This window comes from Camelus ferus, chromosome X (genome assembly GCF_009834535.1).
Source record: "Camelus ferus isolate YT-003-E chromosome X, BCGSAC_Cfer_1.0, whole genome shotgun sequence".
NCBI classification, from domain to species: Eukaryota; Metazoa; Chordata; class Mammalia; order Artiodactyla; family Camelidae; genus Camelus; species Camelus ferus.
In genome coordinates, this window is record NC_045732.1 from 77824735 (window position 1) to 77845376 (window position 20642).

Genomic DNA, 20642 nt, shown 5'->3' on the forward strand with positions numbered 1-20642 from the left:
TTGGCACCCAGCGGGGGCCAAATCAGTGGCAGTCAGGATGCTAGCTCATCCCGGGTTTCAGGTCCCTGGTCCATGGTAGATTTTTGGCCGTAGGCGCTCAGTGAACACCTGCAACGGCCCGTTGCCCACCTGCACTCCAGACGGCAGACTCCGACTTGCCTGGCCAGCCCAGGCTTGAGGCAAAGGAAGGGAGTCATGACTATGGGCCACCTGGAGGAGGTGGCCTTTCCTGCAACAGGGGCCCTGCAGACCCTTAGGGCTCTTGAGGAGAGCACCCCCCTCGCCGGTCGGTGAGCTCATAGGGCGGGGGGCGTCGCCAGGCGGCCGGGGCGCTGGAGCTCGCGGCGCGCCCCCGCCCCCCCCGCCCCCGCCCCCGGCTCCTGGGCGATTTTACCAATTAAGGCTTTCTCGCCGGGCCGGGCCGGGCCGGGCCGGGCGCGGGGCGGGGGTGCGGCCAACAAGAAGGCGGGCGGCGGCGGCCCATTCGCGTGGAGGCGCGCGGCGCGCAGTGGACGCCAGTGGAGCCCCGAGGCGCCCGGTGCGGGCTCACAGGCAAGCCAGGCGCCACCCCGCGGTCGCCAGTCGTCCGCAGGACAGCAGGTGAGGCCTCCGCGGCCGGCTCCGAGCGGGATGGTCACGGAGCTGCTCGCATACCGAGGGCGGGGGTGGCGAAGTCCGGAGGCGAATCCTGAGAACTCAGGCGCGGGCGCGCACCCAGGCCGGGGCCAGGTGCAGCTGGGGTGCCTTCCCTTGGGGCCGACTTACCTGGTTTACCTGAAAATCTGTGTGTGCCTGGGAGTGTGGGAGCCCAAAGTCACGGGGGTCCCTGAGAGAGAGGGAGTCTGAGCGTTTGGCAGGACACAGGCTCTCCTGCACGCCGGTGAGCTGGCCGCTGCATGGCTATCTGGGAAGGAGGGGCCCAGAGAGCAGGACATTGTGTGGGCTGAGGGCGAGTGGCCACGTGGAAGGACAATTCACAGCCAGTATGCTTCCTGGGAGGGCGACAGTGGGTTCCTCGCTGGCACCAGTCCTCTGGGTACCAACTGCTTTGGGCACAGGGAGTTGGCTGCCGGGCTGCTGTGCTCTGTGGGAGGTCAGGCAGGGGTGTGGCCCGCACAGGAAGCAGGGGCTCCTCCAAGAGGCCAGATTCCCAGGCTGGGTCCTGTCCCAGGTTGGCTCAGAGCTGGATGTTCACTGCCAGCCAGGATGCAAGCAGCAACATCCCCAGATTCCCATGCCACCTGGGTCCAGGAGAAGTAGGTGAAATCCGATGGGAGAGCCACCAGTATGTGCTCCAGGGTGCAGGTCAAGATGGGAACTCAGGACTTAAGTGCCCTCACCTGCCACCTGGACTTGCCTTAGTGGCCCATCCTGCCATTCTTCGACTTTCTTCACCAGCTGAATCGCCCCTGTGGGAGGGCCTGGCCTGGGGTCTGAGGACTGGGGGTGGGGTGGGAGGCGGAGTGTATCTAACATCCAAGAATCTACTCCAAATAAGGGAAAATATGAAAGAGCTGGATTTTGGCTTCCAGGGACTGCTGGATCTGGGGGCTTTGGGATGGGGCGCCATCTGGTGGTGATATGACGTCCCCTAGGGACAAGAACCTTCTACATCCCCATCCTTTATCACCCCCAAATAGGGAAAACCTAGGGCTGGAAGCCAGGATGCCCAGATTCGGTCCCCTTTTCTGCTGGAGTTGGCTACTGGTCACTTACTCTGACTCAGTGTCCCTGCTCTCTGAAGATTAAGGAGTGAACACAGATGACCCAATTGGATGGCACTTATAAAAGTGAAAATCAGTTCTCAATGGAACTCTCTCCTTGGGAACTTGCTTTCCAGTGGGACAGAGGAAGCAGGACAAGTCTCATCTCCTCTCGAATGGGGCCTGGTAGGGAGCAGTCCCCCCTCTAAAGGTTTCCCTCCCACCTACACTCCAGATCCCAGACACTGTGGTGTGGAATTTTGTGCAGGTGTGCAGGTCAGGAGAGGAGAGTGTACAGGTGAGCCTCAGACTGAAAAATGTCATTTGGAACCCCTACCACCACCATTGGTGAGGAAAAACCAGTGGGGTGACAGGCAGCCCCTAAGTGAGCATGCAGGAGGGCAGGGGAGACGCTGGCTGGGACTACAGCCCCACTGTGGGTGATGTAGACACCGCAGGTTGTGCGGCGTCAACCATATTTGGGCATGACATGCCAGCTGACCCAGGGCCTCCTCTCCCACTGCTCTTTAGCAGATAATTTAGTTAGTACTAGTCTGCAGCTCAATCTAAGAATCAAGCAGGAGGGGCAGAGACATGCTCCTCAGACACAGGCCACACTCCTCAGCAGGCCTTGGCAGCCGTCATGGTGGTTTGCCCCCTTCAGTCCCCTAGCCCCTGTGTCCCGGGGGCCCCCTCTGCACCACGTGACAGTGAAGCCCACCCAGACCCAGGTGCACAGAGCCCATCAAGCAGTTCCTCAGGGAACCACTGCGCAGGTCCCTCTGGGTCTGGAAGACACCCCCCCCCACCCCTGCCCGGCCGCCTCCTGGGTCACACTGGCTCAGGGCCCATTCAGACAGGAGAGGAAACCCCTACTGCCCCAGGTGGACTGCTGGTGGGTCAGACGGACACTCGCTGTCTCTGCATGCGTCACCCTGCGGCCTCTGCCAGTGCCCATTGGCACGCCCTGCCCCTTTCAGGGCTGCTTGCTCCTGGATCGCCTGTGGCCTCCTGGCCCAGTGCCCCATTTCCTCCTGGGTGGAGCGGGTTGGGAGGGAGGCAGGCGGTGGGGACCGGCGGGCGCAGGTGCGCAGCCCAGGGCGGTGCAGAGCGGGCAGGCCGGCTGGGGCAAGGAGTCTGGGGGGCGGCCTGGGGTCCGGGCGCCACGGGCTCCGCTGGCGTGGCGCACGCGCGCACAGCGCTGGCAGCAGCGCCTCGCCCGGACCCGCGCTCTCCAAGGGCTTGCCCTTAAGATCGGGCCCCTTCATGCTGCTGCCGAGCGACCGGCTTGGGCGCGGCCAGGGACCCCCAAGCGCTGGATCTCGGAGGAAGGGGGACCGCGAGGGCTGCGGGGGATCTGAGCGGAGCCTACGTCACTCACAGAGGGCGAGCCACCCCATCCCCCGCAGGAGCCGTGGGGAAGGAAAGTCCCTTGTAAGGTGTGCCCGCTGGAGGCCAAGTGGTCCAGTGCCAGACACAGCTCAGCCTTTCCTCGCTGCAGCGTTTCCTGCAGCGCAGGCGCGAGACCGCAGGGCTTGGGCGCAATCTTGCTTGCTTGGGGCCCAGCGACCCTTCCTGGAGCCTGGGGGTCGGGTCAAAACCATCCGGGCGGAGGGACTCAGGGGGGCATTCCAACGGGCGGGGTGGGGCGGGGCGGGTGCGGCCCCGAAGCCCCACCCGCAGCCCCGCCTCACGGCAGTTCCGCCTCCTAGTCCCGCCCCCTGCCCGCATTTAAAGGGCTCGCTCTTTCCGTAGCGCAACCTCTGCTGTCTGCATCGTCCTGGGCTCGCTGAGGTGCCTGCGACTTTAATTAAAGGGCCGTCCCCTCGCCTAGGCTGCAGCACCGCCCCTCGGCTCCTCGCGCCTCAAAATGAGTAGCTCCCACTCCCGGGCGGGCCAGAGCGCTGCGGGCGCGGCTCCGGGCAGCGGTACCGACACGCGAGACGCTGAGATGCCGGCCACCGAGAAGGACCTGGCGGAGGATGCGCCGTGGAAGAAGATCCAGCAGAACACATTCACGCGTTGGTGCAACGAGCACCTGAAGTGCGTGAGCAAGCGCATCGCCAACCTGCAGACCGATCTGAGCGACGGGCTGCGGCTCATCGCGCTGCTCGAGGTGCTCAGCCAGAAGAAGATGCACCGCAAGCACAACCAGAGGCCCACCTTCCGCCAGATGCAGCTCGAGAACGTGTCGGTGGCGCTCGAGTTCCTAGACCGCGAGAGCATCAAGCTCGTGTCAATCGGTGAGGGCGCGGGCCTCCCCGTGGCGCGGGGAGGGTGAGGGAGGGGGACTCCGTGCGTCTTCCCATCTCCCGGGGGCTGACCCCTGGCAGACACCCTCTTAAGCTGCGGCGCTGACCCGGAGGCTCCAGGGGCCGCCCAGATGCATGTGGGCCTGGAGAACAAAGGCTCGCTGGCCAGCGGTGCGTGCGGACCGCTAGGCGCCCCGCCCGCCTGTCCCGGCTGGCCCACGCCCAGGCTGAGCTCACATCCTCCGCAGGCCGCGCCCCCGCCGCTGCGGCCGCGGTGGGAGAGGGCCTAGGGGGGCGGGCACTGGCCAAGCTCTGGCCCTGCGCCCAATGCCCCATCTCTAACGAGGCGGAGGCCAGGGCTCTGCACCCCCTAAAGCAGTTTGGAGAGGGCAGTCTGGCCTTCAGGCACCCCTGTGGTTCCTAAACAGGGGATGGAGCTTGTGGGTTCCATTATCTAGGCCCCCCACCCCCGCTAAAGATGGGGGGCCTTAATTTAGATCTCCCCCTCAGAACTAGGGGGCCAGAGAGGACCATAGCTATTGAAAGACAAGATGGGTCTGTGCGCTGGCTAGTGAAGGGAGCTGGCTTGTAGCCTACTTAGACACCAAGTTACTGTTGATTTCTGGCCAAACTCTTCCATGTAGGACTTGCCTTCCTGCATCTAGAATGCAGGAGTTGGTTGGGAGGTACTCCAGCATGTGCTGGGCTCACTGCCGGCCCAATGTCCGTGTCACCGGGCTAGTGAGGCTGGAATTGACCAGACCTACTGCATCCCGGGCACTTCTTAAGATGGGAGCCGCTCAGGGACCAACACCAGAACTGGTGACTTGGGGAGGGGGCTATGCAACAGGGAGGGAAGGGGCAAGAGCTGTTTGTTTTCAGAGGCCTTTCAGATGTCCCTTTGGCCCTGGCATGGTCCATGCTGAGCCTGGGAAGGTGAGGGACCGAGACTCAGGTTCCCCCAACCACTCAGGGCAGGTCTCAAGGGCCCCACCACTTTCTTTGGAATGCACATCGTTGAGGCCGAGGAGGCCCACCCCTCAGTCCCAGCCTCAGTCTAGCCAAGCTGAGTCATCTCTGAGCCTTGGGGGGGGGCAACCGGATGTGGGGAGGCGGGCCACACCCCAGTTGTCTGGGGGGGGGTCTCGTCCTCCCCCCTCCCTTCTCCTCTTGTGAGCTGGCTGGAGCAGGCCTAGTTCCCAGAGCTTTGCCATATAAGGCAAAAAAATGTTGGAAAGCGGCAGTGATTAGGGGAGGGAGGGGTCAGGCTGCCCCGGGGGCTGGGGAAAGGAGGTGGGATGGGGCGGGGCCATCCAGCCCGTCATTCTCTCAACCCGGGGCCCCGTCCTTCCCTCTCTCTTTTGTGAGGTGGACAGGGAGGGCCTCGGCCAGTCTCCTTTGGAACAGGGGGAGGGCCCAGCCCAACCTACCAGGGCTGATGAGCTTGGCCTTGTGTGTCCTCTCATGGGTCACAGTGGGCCTCAGGCCTCCTGAGGTCTCCTGTACAAGACTCAGGATCCTGGGGGTGAGAGCCTGGTGGGAGGCCCCAGCGGGTCCTGTGCTCTTGGTCTTCTCTGAACCTTCCAGTCACCCCTAGCCTGAAGTCCCCTCTCCACCCTCCCTTGCTTGCCATCGGGGGACAGTGTTAGGTAGTGGTGTGCGACCAGGAGCAACCCCAGTCCAGGAACATGCTTTGAGTAGCATGGCGCTGGTCCTCAAACTGCTGCCTGCTGGATTCAGAGGCTGCCACATTGATGGACCTTTCCGAGGCACTCATCCCCTTCTTCCCATTCCCAAGTTGACCCACTCAACAAGTATTTTCTCCTGATTATTGGGGGTAGAGGGTGGAGCATGCTGGCAGGAATTCCAAAGATGAGTTGCCCTCTCCCATTCTTGGAGCACCACCCCCAGCCCCCAATCTCAGGAGGAGGCTGAGACCCAGAAGGGCCTTGGGTGGGGCTTAGAGCACAGAGAGGTTGCTATAGTGATGGGGTGCAGGGTGCCCGCCCTAACCACTTCCCCTGTGGTGAGCTTGGTGGCCACCAGCTCTCAGCCCAGTGGCCCGTTAGGTGGCGAGAACAGGCAGCAGCCGAGCACACTCTGCTGAGGCAGCGGGACTTGGGGACCCCACCCATGACTTCTGCCACCCAAACTCCCGAGCTGAGCCCTGGGCGCCCAACCCAGGCTCACTGGCTTTGCTCCTCCTCCTCCTCCTCCTTGGGCTGGGTGAGGGGCCCCTGGAATGTGTCCTGCCCATCATCCTGGCTGGCAGGCTATCCCTGCTGGGCCCCAGTGAGTCAGGGCCCTGCAGCCCAACCACTGGTTCCTTGGGGCTCCCAGCCCCTCCCTTGCACCAAGGCCTGCTGCCCAACTCCCAGCTGGGCTCTGGGGGGAGGGGGAGCACTGAGGAAGTGGTGGGGGGTGGGGCTCGCACCCTCCACCCAAAGGGTCCTTGCTCAACACCTCTGCTTTCCCTGCCGTCCACCCACTCGCCCTGGGGCAGCAGTTGTATTTCCCAACCGCCCCACCCGCCTGCCTTCCCCTTCCTCAGCGCCAGGTCAGGGGCTCTGGCATCGAGGCCTGCTGGGGCCTGGCTGCTCCTCCTGCCCATTCTCTGGAGACCCCTGGAGATGGGTGGTGGGCTCATGTGTGGGCAGCTGTGGCGTGCTCATCGGACTCACTCTCCAGAGCCACCATCTTTGGCGAAGGGGACTCCTCCAGAGACCTCCCCTGGCCCTGTCTGCAGCCAAGCTCTGTCGCTTGTCCTTCCTCTAGGGCCCCACAGCCTCGGCTTCCGGCAACACCCCCTCACTGTGCTGTATCATCACCATGTGCCCATGGGTGTTTTCCCTTCGAACCTGCTTCACGCCTTTGCAGGGGCCCTGGGCAGAGAGGGCCCCACCCCACCCTGCGAAGGCCTCTCTCTCCTCCCTGGGGCCTGCTGTGCTCCACACAGCAGTGCCTGGGAGTGGCCTGCCACCCTGTGTGTGCATGTACACATGTGCACAGGGACGCACACGGAGGCCCCTGCCTGCCTAGCACTGCCACTCCTTTCCGTCACAGACAGCAAGGCCATCGTGGACGGGAACCTGAAGCTGATCTTGGGCCTCATCTGGACCCTGATCCTGCACTACTCCATCTCCATGCCCATGTGGGATGAAGAGGAGGATGAGGAGGCCAAGAAACAGACACCCAAGCAGAGGCTTCTGGGATGGATCCAGAACAAGCTTCCACAGCTGCCCATCACAAACTTCAGCCGGGACTGGCAGAGCGGCAGGGCCCTGGGTGCCCTGGTGGACAGCTGTGCCCCAGGTGAGGGGCGTGGGCGTGCTGGGGCAGACCGGATGGCCCACCAGGAAGTTCTGTGGGCCCCCGACTCACCACCTTCCTCGTGCCTCAGGCCTGTGTCCTGACTGGGACTCCTGGGACGCCAGCAAGCCTGTGAACAATGCACGGGAAGCCATGCAGCAGGCTGATGACTGGCTGGGCATCCCTCAGGTACACCCCTACTTGACCACTCGGGGCCAACCAGGGGCCGAGATCCCGGTGGGGGGCGGTGGCACGCCCCAGGAACCTGAGGCTTAGAGGCTAAATGGCCCCTGTCTTCTGCCCATGGCAGGTGATCACTCCTGAGGAGATCGTGGACCCCAATGTGGATGAGCACTCCGTCATGACCTACCTATCCCAGTTCCCCAAGGCCAAGCTGAAGCCAGGGGCTCCCCTGCGGCCCAAACTGAACCCGAAGAAAGCCCGAGCCTACGGGCCAGGTGAGGGAGCCAGGCAGCAGTGGGTGCTCCTGGGCGATGCCCTCCTCCCCGCGGGTCAGTGTCCTCTCTAAAGTTGAGTCTTGAGTCACGTGGCAGCAAGGTTATTAAATGCCCCCCAAGAGTCAGGCAGGAGTGGGTTGAGGGAGGAAGGACCCATCCGCCTTACTGCGGTGGAGATGAAACCCAGCCCAGGGCGTCATACAGGAGTGAGGGCCCAGGCAAACACGGGGCACGTTCCAGAAAACGGGCCCAGGCCTGTCCCACAGCAGGAACGCAGCTGGGACCGAAGGCTCTGTGCGCTGGGGTTTAAGCCGAACTGACTCGCGCGCGCAAAGCGTGCCTGCTAGGGCTGCGCTGGGGAGGGGGCGGCGCTCACAGCCTGCGTGGGCCTTTCGCGCCCTCCCCCGGCAGGCATCGAGCCCACAGGCAACATGGTGAAGAAGCGGGCAGAGTTCACTGTGGAGACTAGAAGCGCCGGCCAGGGAGAGGTGCTGGTGTACGTGGAGGACCCGGCTGGACACCAGGAGGAGGTAGGGCCGGCGGCATGTGGGGCAGGCGCCACTGTGCCTTCGCTGGCAGGGGCCACTCTCAGCCAGAGCTCACGGGCTCCTTCCCACCCTAGGCCAAGGTGACCGCCAATAATGACAAGAACCGTACCTTCTCTGTCTGGTATGTCCCCGAGGTGACGGGGACTCACAAGGTGAGCCCTCAGGCCAAGGGGAAGCTGGTGGCGAGGGCAGCGGCTGTAGGGCCCCACCCCGCCCTCACGTCCTGCCCCTCCTGCGAACAGGTCACTGTGCTCTTTGCCGGCCAGCACATTGCCAAGAGCCCCTTCGAGGTGTACGTGGACAAGTCCCAGGGTGATGCCAGCAAAGTGACTGCCCAGGGCCCTGGCCTGGAGCCCAGCGGCAACATCGCCAACAAGACCACCTACTTTGAGATCTTCACGGCAGGTGACGGGAGGGTACTGAGGCTGCAAGGTCTGGGGGTGGGGCTGCTGGGGCCTGGAGGCTCTGGGAGCTGAGATGGTACCTTACGGTAGGCGCTGGCACGGGTGAGGTGGAGGTCGTGATCCAGGACCCGGCTGGACAGAAGGGTACCGTGGTGCCTCAGCTGGAGGCCCGGGGCGACAGCACATATCGCTGCAGTTACCAGCCCACCATGGAGGGTGTCCACACGGTGCATGTCACCTTCGCTGGCGTGCCCATCCCTCGCAGCCCCTACACTGTCACTGTTGGCCAAGGTAGGCCAGTCCTGGCTGTCACATGCTGGGTCATTGCAGCCCAGGCCTCCCTTAGGAGGGAGGCAGCCGGGGCAGGTCCCTCTCCATCCAGCCCCTGCCCCATCTCCCTGGGTTGTCTGTGCTTCCACTGTCTGGGCGATGTACTCTCTTTCTTCCCCTGCTGGGGCCCCTCCTCCTCTTCCACCTCTTGCCCCTCTCCATCTCTCTCTCTCTCTCTCCACGCTTTCATCTTCGGAAGAGCTCGCTCCAGCTGTCTAGAAACCTGCTGCTCTCTGCTCTGCCCACAGGGTCAACGGTACTTGGATCTGTCTTCCTCTGGGAGGGGAGGGCTGGGCTGGGGATGGGGGACAGATGCAGATGGAGCAGGTGGGAGGAGGCCTGCCATGTCTTGGCCTCGGCCACAGGTTTTAGGGTCACAGTCCGTTCTGGTTCTTTCTTGCGCATCCTTCCCCACTCTCTGGCCTGATGGTCCAGCCACGTGGGAGGCAAGGGAGGGGTTGCCTAGCTCCAGCTCCTAGCAGCTCAGCTGGCTCTCTGCTCACAGCTTGTAACCCAGGTGCCTGCCGTGCTGTCGGCCGGGGCCTCCAACCCAAGGGCGTGCGGGTGAAAGAGACTGCTGACTTCAAGGTCTACACGAAGGGCGCGGGCAGTGGGGAGCTGAAGGTCACTGTGAAGGGTCCCAGTAAGTTGACCTGCAGCTGGGGTGGGCAGTGCTGGCCCCAGGCCACTGCCGGCCAGGCCTGAGGCCCTTCCTCGTCTCTGGCAGAGGGCGAGGAGCGTGTGAAACAGAAGGACCTGGGGGACGGCGTCTATGGCTTCGAGTATTATCCTGTGGTCCCTGGCACGTACATCGTCACCATCACGTGGGGAGGCCAGAACATTGGGCGCAGGTGAGGCTGTGGGCAGAGCGCTCAGAGGTGGTGCTCTTCTCCCCTGTGGGTTTCGGGCAGGCTGCTGTCCAAGACGGGGCCCCTCAGCCCTCCCTGATGTGGCTCTCTCCTCGCAGCCCCTTCGAGGTGAAGGTGGGCACTGAGTGTGGCAATCAGAAGGTGCGGGCCTGGGGCCCTGGGCTGGAGGGAGGCGTCGTTGGCAAGTCAGCCGACTTTGTGGTAGAAGCCATCGGGGACGATGTAGGCACCCTGGGTGAGTTGGAGGCTGCAATGTGGGTGCCTGGGGGGCAGGGGGCGGCGAGGGCCACCCTTCCCAGGCTCCGGGACACTGATGGAGCTGGCGGCTGTTGTCAGGCTTCTCGGTGGAGGGCCCATCACAGGCCAAGATCGAATGTGATGACAAGGGCGATGGCTCCTGTGACGTGCGCTACTGGCCCCAGGAGGCTGGCGAGTATGCTGTGCATGTGCTGTGCAACAGTGAAGATATCCGCCTGAGCCCCTTCATGGCGGACATCCGCGAAGCCCCCCAGGATTTCCATCCAGACAGGGTAAAGGGCATGTGCCACTGGCCAGGTCTCTGACCTCCTTCTACCTCCGCTTAGGGGCTGGGCTGGGGGCAGGAAGCCTGGGCTGGTATCCCCGGTGGTGTGCTCCTGCCACTCTGTCTACGGTGGCCTGCACTTGGTCTCCTGAGATCTGGGTGGCCTCCCATTAGGTGAAGGCACGTGGGCCCGGATTGGAGAAGACAGGTGTGGCTGTCAACAAGCCGGCGGAGTTCACGGTGGATGCCAAGCACGGCGGGAAGGCTCCTCTCAGGGTCCAAGTCCAGGTCAGGTGCCCACTCATGGGGGTGGGGTGGGCAGGTGCCCAGGCCTGGATACTGACTAGGAGGCCGCCTACTACCGCCTGCCTTCCAGGACAATGAGGGCTGCCCTGTGGAGGCATCAGTCAAGGACCACGGCAATGGCACTTACAGCTGCTCCTATGTGCCCCGGAAGCCTGTGAAGCACACGGCCATGGTGTCTTGGGGCGGCGTCAGCATCCCCAACAGCCCCTTCCGGGTGAGCCTACCCTCTGTGGGCCTCGAACTGGCCTGGAGCCTGCTTCCCTAGGGTGCCTGCTTTGTTCTCATCCAGCTCTGTTCAATAAAACTTGAATAGCCTACAGCTGACCCCTCTTGAACATACACCTCGGTAGTTTTGAGTAAGTTCAGAGTTATGCAGCCATCACCACATCAAAGAGGAGGACGTTTTCGCCATTCCTAAGAGAAACTCCTCCACCCGCTAGCGCCTCGCCCCCCACCCCCGCCCAGCCCTCAGCAACCCCTCATCTGCTTTCCTATAGGAGGTGGCCTTCTGTTCCTGGCTGCTTTCACTCAGCATCCCCTTTTGTGCTTCTGCCTTTTTATTGCTGACCAGCACTCCATTGTACAGAGAGACCACGTTTTACTTATCTGGTCATTTGTTGATGGACATTTGGGATTTTCTCACCTTTTGGCTGTTGTGAACAGTGCCGCTGTGAACGTTCAAGTACAAGTGTTTGTGTGGATGAGTGATCTTGTTTTTCTGGGTGGACAGATTTCACATCTGAGTGGAATTGCAGCAGTACGTAGTCACTTTATGTGTAATTGAGGAACCACCAGATGACTTCCTGAGGTGGTTGCACCATTTTGCTTGCCTGCTGATGGTGGGTGAAAAAGCCCCAGTGGCTACTGCAGGCTGGTCATGCCCCTGCGCTTGCCCCATGCCTTGCAGGTGAACGTGGGAGCAGGCAGCCACCCAAACAAGGTCAAGGTGTACGGTCCAGGAGTGGCCAAGACGGGGCTCAAGGCTCACGAGCCCACCTACTTCACTGTGGACTGCACGGAGGCCGGCCAGGGTAAGGCCCCGACTCAAGAGTGGGTAGGCGAGTGGGCAAGGCATCTCTGTGAGTCCCAGCCTCCACCCCCTCCCCCACTACAGGCGACGTCAGCATTGGCATCAAGTGCGCCCCTGGCGTAGTGGGCCCCACCGAGGCTGATATTGACTTTGACATCATCCGCAATGACAATGACACCTTCACAGTCAAGTATACACCCCGTGGGGCTGGCAGCTACACCATCATGGTCCTCTTTGCTGACCAGGTGGGTGCTGCTGCTCCCGGTCCCTCACTCTGCTGGGTGCTGGGGTGCTGCTCCCCTCTCAGTCTTTCCCCTCCCACCCACTGCAGGCCACGCCCACCAGCCCCATCCGTGTCAAGGTGGAGCCCTCCCATGATGCCAGCAAGGTGAAGGCCGAGGGCCCTGGTCTCAGTCGCACTGGTGAGGACGAGTACCGTGTGGGGAGGTCGCGGGGCAAGACCCAAGGTACCCCTACAGGGTCTCTCACTGTGTCTCCTCAGGTGTTGAGCTTGGCAAACCTACCCACTTCACGGTCAATGCCAAAGCTGCTGGCAAAGGCAAGCTGGATGTCCAGTTCTCCGGGCTGGCCAAGGGGGACGCGGTGCGTGATGTGGACATCATTGACCATCATGACAATACCTACACTGTCAAGTACACTCCCGTGCAGCAGGTAGCCACCCGGCCCCCCATCGCTGCACCTTCCACCACACCTGCTGAGCCTTTGGGCCTCCTCGCTTGGTGGGCTTGGTGGGCAGCTCTAGGGGCCTTCCCACCCACTCTTGTTTCCTACCTGGTAGGGAGTGGGCATGGGAGTCTGGGGGGCAGTGGGAGAGCAAAGCCAGTGCTTCTCTGATGCCCCCTCCCCATGCCCAATTTGGGAAGCCATGGGCCAGGGAGACCAAGATCATGACCCATGACTCTGCCTTCTGTACCCCTCCCAGGGCCCAGTGGGCATCAATCTCACTTATGGAGGGGACCCTATCCCAAAGAGCCCCTTCTCAGTGGCGGTGTCTCCAAGCCTGGACCTGAGCAAGATCAAGGTGTCCGGCCTGGGAGAGAGTAAGTAGTTGTGTTCCTGGTCACAGTCACTGAGAACATGCCCTGGGGCTGCCTGGGTAGGGCGGCACGGTTCTCTCCCTCTTTTCATCATCTCAACAGAGGTGGATGTTGGCAAAGACCAGGAGTTCACAGTTAAGTCGAAGGGTGCTGGTGGCCAAGGCAAAGTGGCCTCCAAGATCGTGGGCCCCTCTGGGGCAGCAGTACCCTGCAAGGTGGAGCCAGGCCTGGGGGCTGACAACAGTGTGGTGCGTTTTGTGCCCCGTGAGGAGGGGCCCTATGAGGTAGAGGTGACCTACGATGGTGTCCCTGTGCCTGGCAGCCCCTTTCCTCTGGAAGCTGTGCCCCCCACCAAACCTAGCAAGGTAATTGGGTTTTGGGGGGCACCCCATCTTCTCTAGACTCGCCCTCACCCTTTCTCGCTTTTGTCCTTTTGAGCAATGGCCCTGCTCTGGCCTGCCTGTGCCCCTGCCTGTGCCCCTGCCTGGTTGGGGAGGGAAGCTGGAACAAGAGGAGGTAGATGGAAGGTCAGGCTGGGGGTCTTAGGGTCAAGGGTCAGGGAGGTTCTCCTGACTTGCCCCTCCTCCCTCAGGTGAAAGCCTTTGGGCCGGGGCTACAGGGGGGCAGTGCAGGCTCCCCTGCCCGCTTCACCATCGACACCAAGGGTGCCGGCATGGGCGGCCTGGGCCTGACGGTGGAGGGCCCCTGCGAGGCCCAGCTCGAGTGCCTGGACAACGGGGATGGCACGTGCTCTGTGTCCTATGTGCCTACTGAGCCTGGGGACTACAACATCAACATCCTCTTCGCTGACACTCACATCCCTGGCTCCCCGTTCAAGGCCCATGTGGTTCCCTGCTTTGACGCATCCAAGGTCAAGTGCTCGGGCCCTGGGCTGGAGCGGGCCACCGCCGGTGAGGCAGGCCAGTTTCACGTGGACTGTTCAAGTGCAGGCAGCGCAGAGCTGACCATTGAGATCCGCTCTGAGGCCGGGCTGCCGGCTGAGGTGCACATCCAGGACCACGGCGACGGCACACACACCATCACCTACATCCCCCTTTGCCCCGGGGCCTACACCGTCACCATCAAGTACGGTGGCCAGCCCGTACCCAACTTCCCCAGCAAGCTGCAGGTGGAGCCTGCGGTGGACACCTCGGGTGTCCAGTGCTACGGGCCTGGAATCGAGGGCCAAGGTGAGGGGCCGTGGCGTGGGGCAGGGAGCCCAGGGGAGCCCGGGCCCCTGGAGCCCCGCACTTCCTCTCCATGCCTCTCTGCAGGCGTCTTCCGAGAAGCCACCACTGAGTTCAGCGTAGATGCCCGGGCTCTGACGCAGACCGGAGGGCCGCACGTTAAGGCTCGTGTGGCCAACCCCTCAGGCCACCTGACCGAGACCTATGTGCAGGACTGTGGTGATGGCACCTACAAAGTGGAGTACACGCCTTATGAGGAGGGTGCGTGCTGGGGCACCTGAGGGCTGAGGGGCAGGGGTAGGGCGGCCCAAGCTCCTCCTGACCCAGCCCACCCTCCTCCAGGACTCCACTCTGTGGACGTGACCTATGACGGCAGCCCTGTGCCCAGCAGTCCCTTCCAGGTGCCTGTGACTGAGGGCTGCGACCCATCCCGAGTGCGTGTCCATGGGCCAGGCATCCAGAGTGGCACCACCAACAAGCCCAACAAGTTCACCGTGGAGACCAGGTGAGTGAGAGCCCAAGGGGCAGGGGCTGCCGTGGGCCTTGGAACCCCGGGGAGTAACAGCGGTCTGTTTGGCCTAGGGGAGCTGGCACAGGGGGCCTGGGCCTGGCTGTAGAGGGCCCCTCCGAGGCCAAGATGTCCTGCATGGACAATAAGGATGGCAGCTGCTCAGTCGAGTACATCCCCTACGAGGCAGGCACCTACAGCCTTAATGTCACCTATGGTGGCCACCAGGTGCCAGGTGAGGAGGTGGGTCAGCTGGGGCTGGGCTGGGACCACCTGCGCACCCTCCACTGTGTCTCATATGGCTGCCATCCTTCCCGTCCCCCTACCCAGGCAGTCCTTTCAAGGTCCCTGTGCATGATGTGACAGATGCATCCAAGGTCAAGTGCTCTGGGCCTGGCCTGAGCCCAGGCATGGTCCGTGCCAACCTCCCTCAGTCCTTCCAGGTGGACACGAGCAAGGCCGGCGTGGCCCCGCTGCAGGTCAAAGTGCAGGGGCCTAAAGGTGAGTGTTCACATGCCTGGGAGCAGGAGTCAGGTCAGGAGGGTATGGTCTTCTTTGAGGGGCCAGGGAAGGAGACCGGAGGCTCGGCACACAGAGGGTGGGGCTAGTGTGCTGGCAGTTGATGGAGAAGCCTCAGGGGACACTGCTGCCAGTGCCCAGGGTCAGGGGACTGAAAGGAGGTAGAACAGACTGGACGTGGCCACTGAGCAGATGTGGCAGGAGGGAGGGAGAGCAGGGGTCTGAGGTGGCACTCAGGGGCTCAGGGCCATTCCTGGGGACAGGCCAGTGAGGGAAACCGAGGTCTAGACCTGGGTTGGAGGCTGGGTACACAGCCAAGGCTCAGCTTCTAGTGTCGTGGGCCTGGAGGCCCAGGACTAGCTGAGGCTCTGTCTCTGGGACTGGGGCCAGGCCTGGTGGAGCCAGTGGACGTGGTGGACAATGCTGATGGTACCCAGACCGTCAACTATGTGCCCAGCCGTGAGGGGCCCTACAGCATCTCTGTGCTGTATGGGGAAGAAGAGGTTCCCCGAAGGTAAGAGTCAGGGCCCACTGCCTGTGGGGAGGGGCCCCCGGCTGGGTGCCAAAATCCCTTCTGACCACTTTTAACATCCCGGCCCAATAGCCCCTTCAAGGTCAAGGTGCTGCCTACGCATGATGCCAGCAAGGTAAAGGCCAGCGGCCCTGGGCTCAACACCACTGGTGTGCCTGCCAGCCTGCCTGTGGAGTTCACCATTGATGCGAAGGATGCAGGGGAGGGTCTGCTGGCTGTCCAGATCACGGTGAGCTGACCACATGGGTGGCCACCTGGCCCTGCTGTTTTGCAGCTCTGGCCACATGGAAGGCGAGGAAGGGGAAGGTCCCAGGCTGGAGTGGTGGGTGGTGTGGGGCATGCAGCCTGGGGCAGATGGCCCAATCCGGCTCTCTGATCTGCCTTGGGAGCTTTGTGCAGGGGCAGGTCCCCTGCCTCTGGGATGGTAATGACAGACAGGGGCTTCCCCACACACGCACTTGCTCACTTCTAACTGAGCTCGTTACGTTACTGAAGCCCTTATAGTGCCTCAACTTGCCCACCTGGAACATTCTCTCGGGCCAGGTATGAGGCTAGGCTGGTGAGATCTTCTGGGGGAGTTCCTCCTAATGCTGGGCAGACCCTGCGGTGGAGGGTGGGAGCTGAGAGGTGCTCATGGGGATAAAGGAGAATGGGTGCCAAGTTTTCTGGCCTTGCCTGTTGTCACATGGGGGAGCACTGGGCATTTGAGGGCTTCTCTTCTGGGCCCTGCCCATGGGGGAGTAAGGGACAGTGTAGGATGCAGGCAGCCGTTTTGGGCCAAGGTGGTTGAGTGGCTCGCAGGTGTCCTTGCAGCAGCAGTGCTTGACCCTTGATGCTTTGAGAGGGCCTGAGGTAATCCCAGGCCTGACTGGGCTTGGGCCAACTGCCTCCCCTGGGCTCTGCCACACAGGACCCCGAGGGCAAGCCCAAGAAGACGCACATCCAAGACAACCATGACGGCACGTACACGGTGGCCTACGTGCCAGACGTGACGGGCCGCTACACCATCCTCATCAAGTATGGTGGCGATGAGATCCCCTTCTCCCCATACCGCGTCCGGGCTGTGCCCACTGGGGATGCCAGCAAGTGCACCGTCACAGGTGAGCCTGCCCGCCAGCGGCCACGGCGCTCAGCACGGGGCTTGGGTGTGCCTGTGTGCAAGGGCTCGCTGCTTGGGGCGGCGTGTGGGAGTGGGGGCCGCCCCCTTGAGTGACTCACCTGACCTTTCTCCTTGCTCTCTGCCCTCTCACCTCAGTGTCAATCGGAGGTCACGGGCTAGGTAAGCTGCTTGCTGGGGCCACTCCCAATGCCCCTCCTGCCCAGAGGGCAGCTTCCTTTCCTCTTCCATGCTGATTCCCAGGACAGTTCCAGCTGCAGCTCTTGGCAGGGACAGAGGGGGGAACTGGAGGGTTAGGGCCCAGGGAGGCCTCCGGAGCTGAGCATGAGCACTCCAGCCCTCCCCTTCTCTGGGCCTCCGTTTCCCCATCTGAGAAGTCGGGTTGCAGCTGAGAGCTTTGGGGTGTGGTGCATCCTGAGAGGCACCCCACTGGGGGCTCTGGGGTCTGGGGATCTGGGCACCCCCGGGAAGTCCCAGGGGCAGGCAGCAAGCCCTTTCTTTTCACTTCCTCCTTCTGTGTTAAGGGCTCTCACATGGGGTCTCCCTCAAGCCATGGGAGTCCCCGGCCCTGGCCGGATCCACAGACCCCCACCCCCACCTCCCAGAGGCCTCTGCATCCCGGGCCGGGGGAGGCGCAGACTGCATGAGTGGGCGGGGCTGGCTAGTAGTGCGGCAGCACCGGCGTCGACTGCTTGGGCGGCCAGCATGGCGGGGCCCGGCCCAGCCTCAGAGCCCCAAAGTGCACTCGGTGGCCCACCCACCCTCCCCACATCCTTCCCTCCCCCTACTCCCTCAGCAGTGACGTTATTCAGATGGTCCCCAACTAGGCATGGAGATCCTCCTGCTCAGGCATGGGAGGGAGAGCCAGCCCAGGCCAAGGGCACCTATGAGAGGCAGTAACTACACGGGAGCCTCGGAAGGCTGCAGGCCTGGAGCTTGGGCGAGGCGGCCAGGGATAAAGTTAGAGGGTGGCTGGGGTTTCGTGGCAGGGGTTGAGGGACTCTGTAGAGCAGGCCTTGGATTTGAGATGACAGGCATGTGTGCCTAGGGCAGGGGGACAGGGCCTTGGGGACCATGGGCAGGGTCAAGACTTAGCTGACAGAGTGGTCTCAGTTTACCTGGCCACTGTGTCCAGAATGGAGGCAGAGAGCCCAGCTGGGGAGCTGAAGTCACTTTTGGACCAGTTGGAGGGGTGGCTTGGTCTAGGCCAGTGGTGGGGGACTTGAGAGGGGAACCAAATTGGGGGGTGTACTTTGAGGATAGAGCAGCTGAGACATGCTGATGGGCTGGGCACTGGGCAGGGGAAGTGGGGAGTCCAGGCTAACTGTGAGGCCAGAAGCCCGAGTCACTAGCTAGACCGTGGGTCCAGGTTCCAAGCAGGGAGAAAATGTGTGGCTGCATGTGAGGTGAGGCCTCCCCGGGCAGGGTGGGCAGTAATGGGCCAGGTCTAGAGCTCAGGAGAGCTGCGGAAGGCCAGCATGGAGCTCAGCAGAGTGAGAGCCCTTGGCAGAGATAAGAGCTCAGCGGCAGGCTGGCTGGGGGTTGGGGGGTCCTTGAACTTAGCCCCTGAGTCGGTTTCGGTGTTCCCTGCTGCTTCCCTAGCAGGGGCTGGGCTACAGAAAGCACTTTCGCTGCCAGGCCTCACAGCCCACAGCCCCCCAAGCCTCCACGGCTGAGCCAAGATCATAACGTCACTGTCCCCCACTTTCCTCGGGCACTCTGGGGCCCTGGAGGCTGCTCAGCTGCTCCGCTCTTGCAACCTAGCAGCCGTGGCTCTGGCTTGGGCGTCCTGTCCCCTTCCCCCTGGGTGCTGCCGCTGCCACTGCCTGCTGCGCTGTGCTGCCTGGGTGCTAACCCTGCTGCCTACCTGCTTCCCTGCTCCCAGCTCCTGCCTGCAACGGGCCATGCCCAGCCGTCCCTTTCTGCAAGCCTCCAAGCGAGAGTTCTCAGTTGTCAGGAAACTCCAATTGCACCTTCAGGCCGGGGTGGGGCGGGAGGCGAGTGTCACATTCTCCCACGCTGCAGCAGGACTCCGCCTCACTGCGTCTGCACACAGCACTGGGGGCCAGGCCGCAGGGGCGAAGGCAGCTGTGGACCCAGCTGGAGCACTGGCATTGGTCAGTGTGGTCCATGGCGCCAGCTGAGGCCAAGTTGGCAGGGGAGGTGGCGGCCAATGCTGGTGCCCTGACAGCATGTGGCCCTCCAGGCCCTTCCTTCCTCTTAAGACACCTGAGTGCCACCCGTCAGGCCTTCCCCACGTAGGGGATTTCCCCAAGATAGCACTGCCTGGCTTGAGGTGGCTCAGGGGAACCTTTCCTGCCTTCTGAGAAATCACTCACCATCCCAGCTTGGAGGGGGTGGGGGCAGGAGGCCTGGCTATGCTTGGTGGCAGTAAGAGGCCTGGGCGGGTGGCAAGTGGACAGGAGCAGCCCGAGCACCAAGCTCATGCACCGGCCCCCACTTTGGGGACCCACCCTGCCCCACCAGGTGCTGGCATCGGCCCCACCATCCAGATTGGAGAGGAGACAGTGATCACTGTGGACACCAAGGCGGCGGGCAAAGGCAAGGTGACCTGCACCGTGTGCACACCCGACGGCTCTGAGGTGGACGTGGATGTGGTAGAGAATGAGGACGGCACCTTCGACATCTTCTATACGGCTCCCCAGCCTGGCAAATATGTCATCTGCGTGCGCTTTGGTGGCGAACACGTGCCCAACAGCCCCTTCCAAGTGACGGTCAGGAGGGGCCAGGGGTGAGGGGTCTGGGCAGGGCCTGGCCTGCCCCCTGCCCTGGGGCTCACCTTGACCAGAGTCTCTAGCTCTTGTACGTTGCTCTGCAGGCTCTGGCCGGAGATCAGCCCATGGCACAGACCCCACTGCGGCCTCAGCAGCTGGCCCCACCATACACCTATGCCCAGGGTGGCCAACAGACCTGGGTATGGCCTGGCCCACCTCTTCCTAGCTTACCTAGCCCTAGGGGACACTTGGGGACTGGCCAGCTGGGTGTCCCGTGTGGCCCTCTTCTGCTGCCTTTGTGGAGGGACCCCATATCCTCCCACTTGGGACTCCCCTCCCTTCAATAGCTCCCGACCCAGGCCCTTTGTGTCCACTGCAGGCTCCAGAAAGACCCTTGGTGGGTGTCAATGGGCTGGATGTGACCAGCCTGAGGCCCTTCGACCTTGTCATCCCCTTCACCATCAAGAAGGGCGAGATCACCGGTGAGCAGGGCGGGAAGGAGCTCTAGGGAGGCCAGGGTGTGCCGACGGGCTGCCCTGACCCCAACCCCACTGCCCTGCAGGGGAGGTACGGATGCCCTCGGGCAAAGTGGCGCAGCCGGCTATCACCGACAACAAAGATGGCACTGTGACTGTGCGCTACGCGCCCAGCGAGGCTGGCCTGCATGAGATGGACATCCGCTACGATAACATGCACATCCCAGGTGCGTCACGCAGCCAGCCGTCACCACCTCACAGGGGCCTGGGGCTGGGGGAAGGACTTGGGGACAACCCAAGGCCCCCATTCCACATAGCCCCCTTCCTGCCTTAGGAAGCCCCCTACAGTTCTACGTGGATTATGTCAACTGCGGCCACGTCACAGCCTACGGGCCTGGCCTTACCCATGGGGTGGTGAACAAGCCTGCTGTTTTCACGGTCAACACCAAGGATGCAGGAGAGGGTGAGCGTTGGCTCTAGTTTTAACCTGCCTGTGTGTTGCGAGATGCCATCATCTGATAGAGAACTGTATGCTGGAGACACTCCCCAAAGGGCATTCCCCACCCTGCCACCTGGGCCTCTCCTTGCCTGTTGGGGCTTCTCATTGGTGCAGTGTCTCCGGTCACAGTTCCCACCCTCACCCACAACTCTCTCCAGGGGGCTTGTCCCTGGCCATTGAGGGCCCATCCAAAGCAGAAATCAGCTGTACTGACAACCAGGACGGGACGTGCAGCGTCTCCTACCTGCCTGTGCTGCCTGGTGACTACAGCATCCTGGT

The 20642-nt window shown here is 62.7% G+C and overlaps 1 protein-coding gene across 1 annotated transcript in view; it reads left to right on the top strand.

Moving 5' to 3' along the window:
• The first annotated feature begins 448 nt into the window (after positions 1 to 448).
• The window catches only part of FLNA (filamin A), a 21008-nt gene continuing 814 nt past the window's right edge, over positions 449 to 20642 (top strand). Inside the window, exons 1-36 of the mRNA XM_032474706.1 lie at positions 449 to 600; positions 3538 to 3946; positions 7019 to 7267; positions 7356 to 7453; positions 7575 to 7722; positions 8134 to 8252; positions 8345 to 8422; positions 8513 to 8675; positions 8765 to 8965; positions 9510 to 9647; positions 9732 to 9855; positions 9972 to 10108; positions 10210 to 10403; positions 10571 to 10684; positions 10773 to 10916; positions 11610 to 11733; positions 11817 to 11977; positions 12064 to 12154; positions 12235 to 12404; positions 12676 to 12793; positions 12893 to 13155; positions 13383 to 13980; positions 14065 to 14238; positions 14320 to 14482; positions 14560 to 14720; positions 14816 to 14986; positions 15395 to 15518; positions 15609 to 15765; positions 16447 to 16636; positions 16792 to 16815; positions 19141 to 19388; positions 19493 to 19588; positions 19768 to 19870; positions 19951 to 20091; positions 20199 to 20327; positions 20522 to 20640. Coding sequence (XP_032330597.1) covers positions 3574 to 3946; positions 7019 to 7267; positions 7356 to 7453; positions 7575 to 7722; positions 8134 to 8252; positions 8345 to 8422; positions 8513 to 8675; positions 8765 to 8965; positions 9510 to 9647; positions 9732 to 9855; positions 9972 to 10108; positions 10210 to 10403; positions 10571 to 10684; positions 10773 to 10916; positions 11610 to 11733; positions 11817 to 11977; positions 12064 to 12154; positions 12235 to 12404; positions 12676 to 12793; positions 12893 to 13155; positions 13383 to 13980; positions 14065 to 14238; positions 14320 to 14482; positions 14560 to 14720; positions 14816 to 14986; positions 15395 to 15518; positions 15609 to 15765; positions 16447 to 16636; positions 16792 to 16815; positions 19141 to 19388; positions 19493 to 19588; positions 19768 to 19870; positions 19951 to 20091; positions 20199 to 20327; positions 20522 to 20640 — 5805 coding nt within the window. The 5' untranslated portion in view covers positions 449 to 600; positions 3538 to 3573. The remainder of the gene's footprint in view (positions 601 to 3537; positions 3947 to 7018; positions 7268 to 7355; positions 7454 to 7574; positions 7723 to 8133; positions 8253 to 8344; positions 8423 to 8512; positions 8676 to 8764; positions 8966 to 9509; positions 9648 to 9731; positions 9856 to 9971; positions 10109 to 10209; positions 10404 to 10570; positions 10685 to 10772; positions 10917 to 11609; positions 11734 to 11816; positions 11978 to 12063; positions 12155 to 12234; positions 12405 to 12675; positions 12794 to 12892; positions 13156 to 13382; positions 13981 to 14064; positions 14239 to 14319; positions 14483 to 14559; positions 14721 to 14815; positions 14987 to 15394; positions 15519 to 15608; positions 15766 to 16446; positions 16637 to 16791; positions 16816 to 19140; positions 19389 to 19492; positions 19589 to 19767; positions 19871 to 19950; positions 20092 to 20198; positions 20328 to 20521; positions 20641 to 20642) is intronic.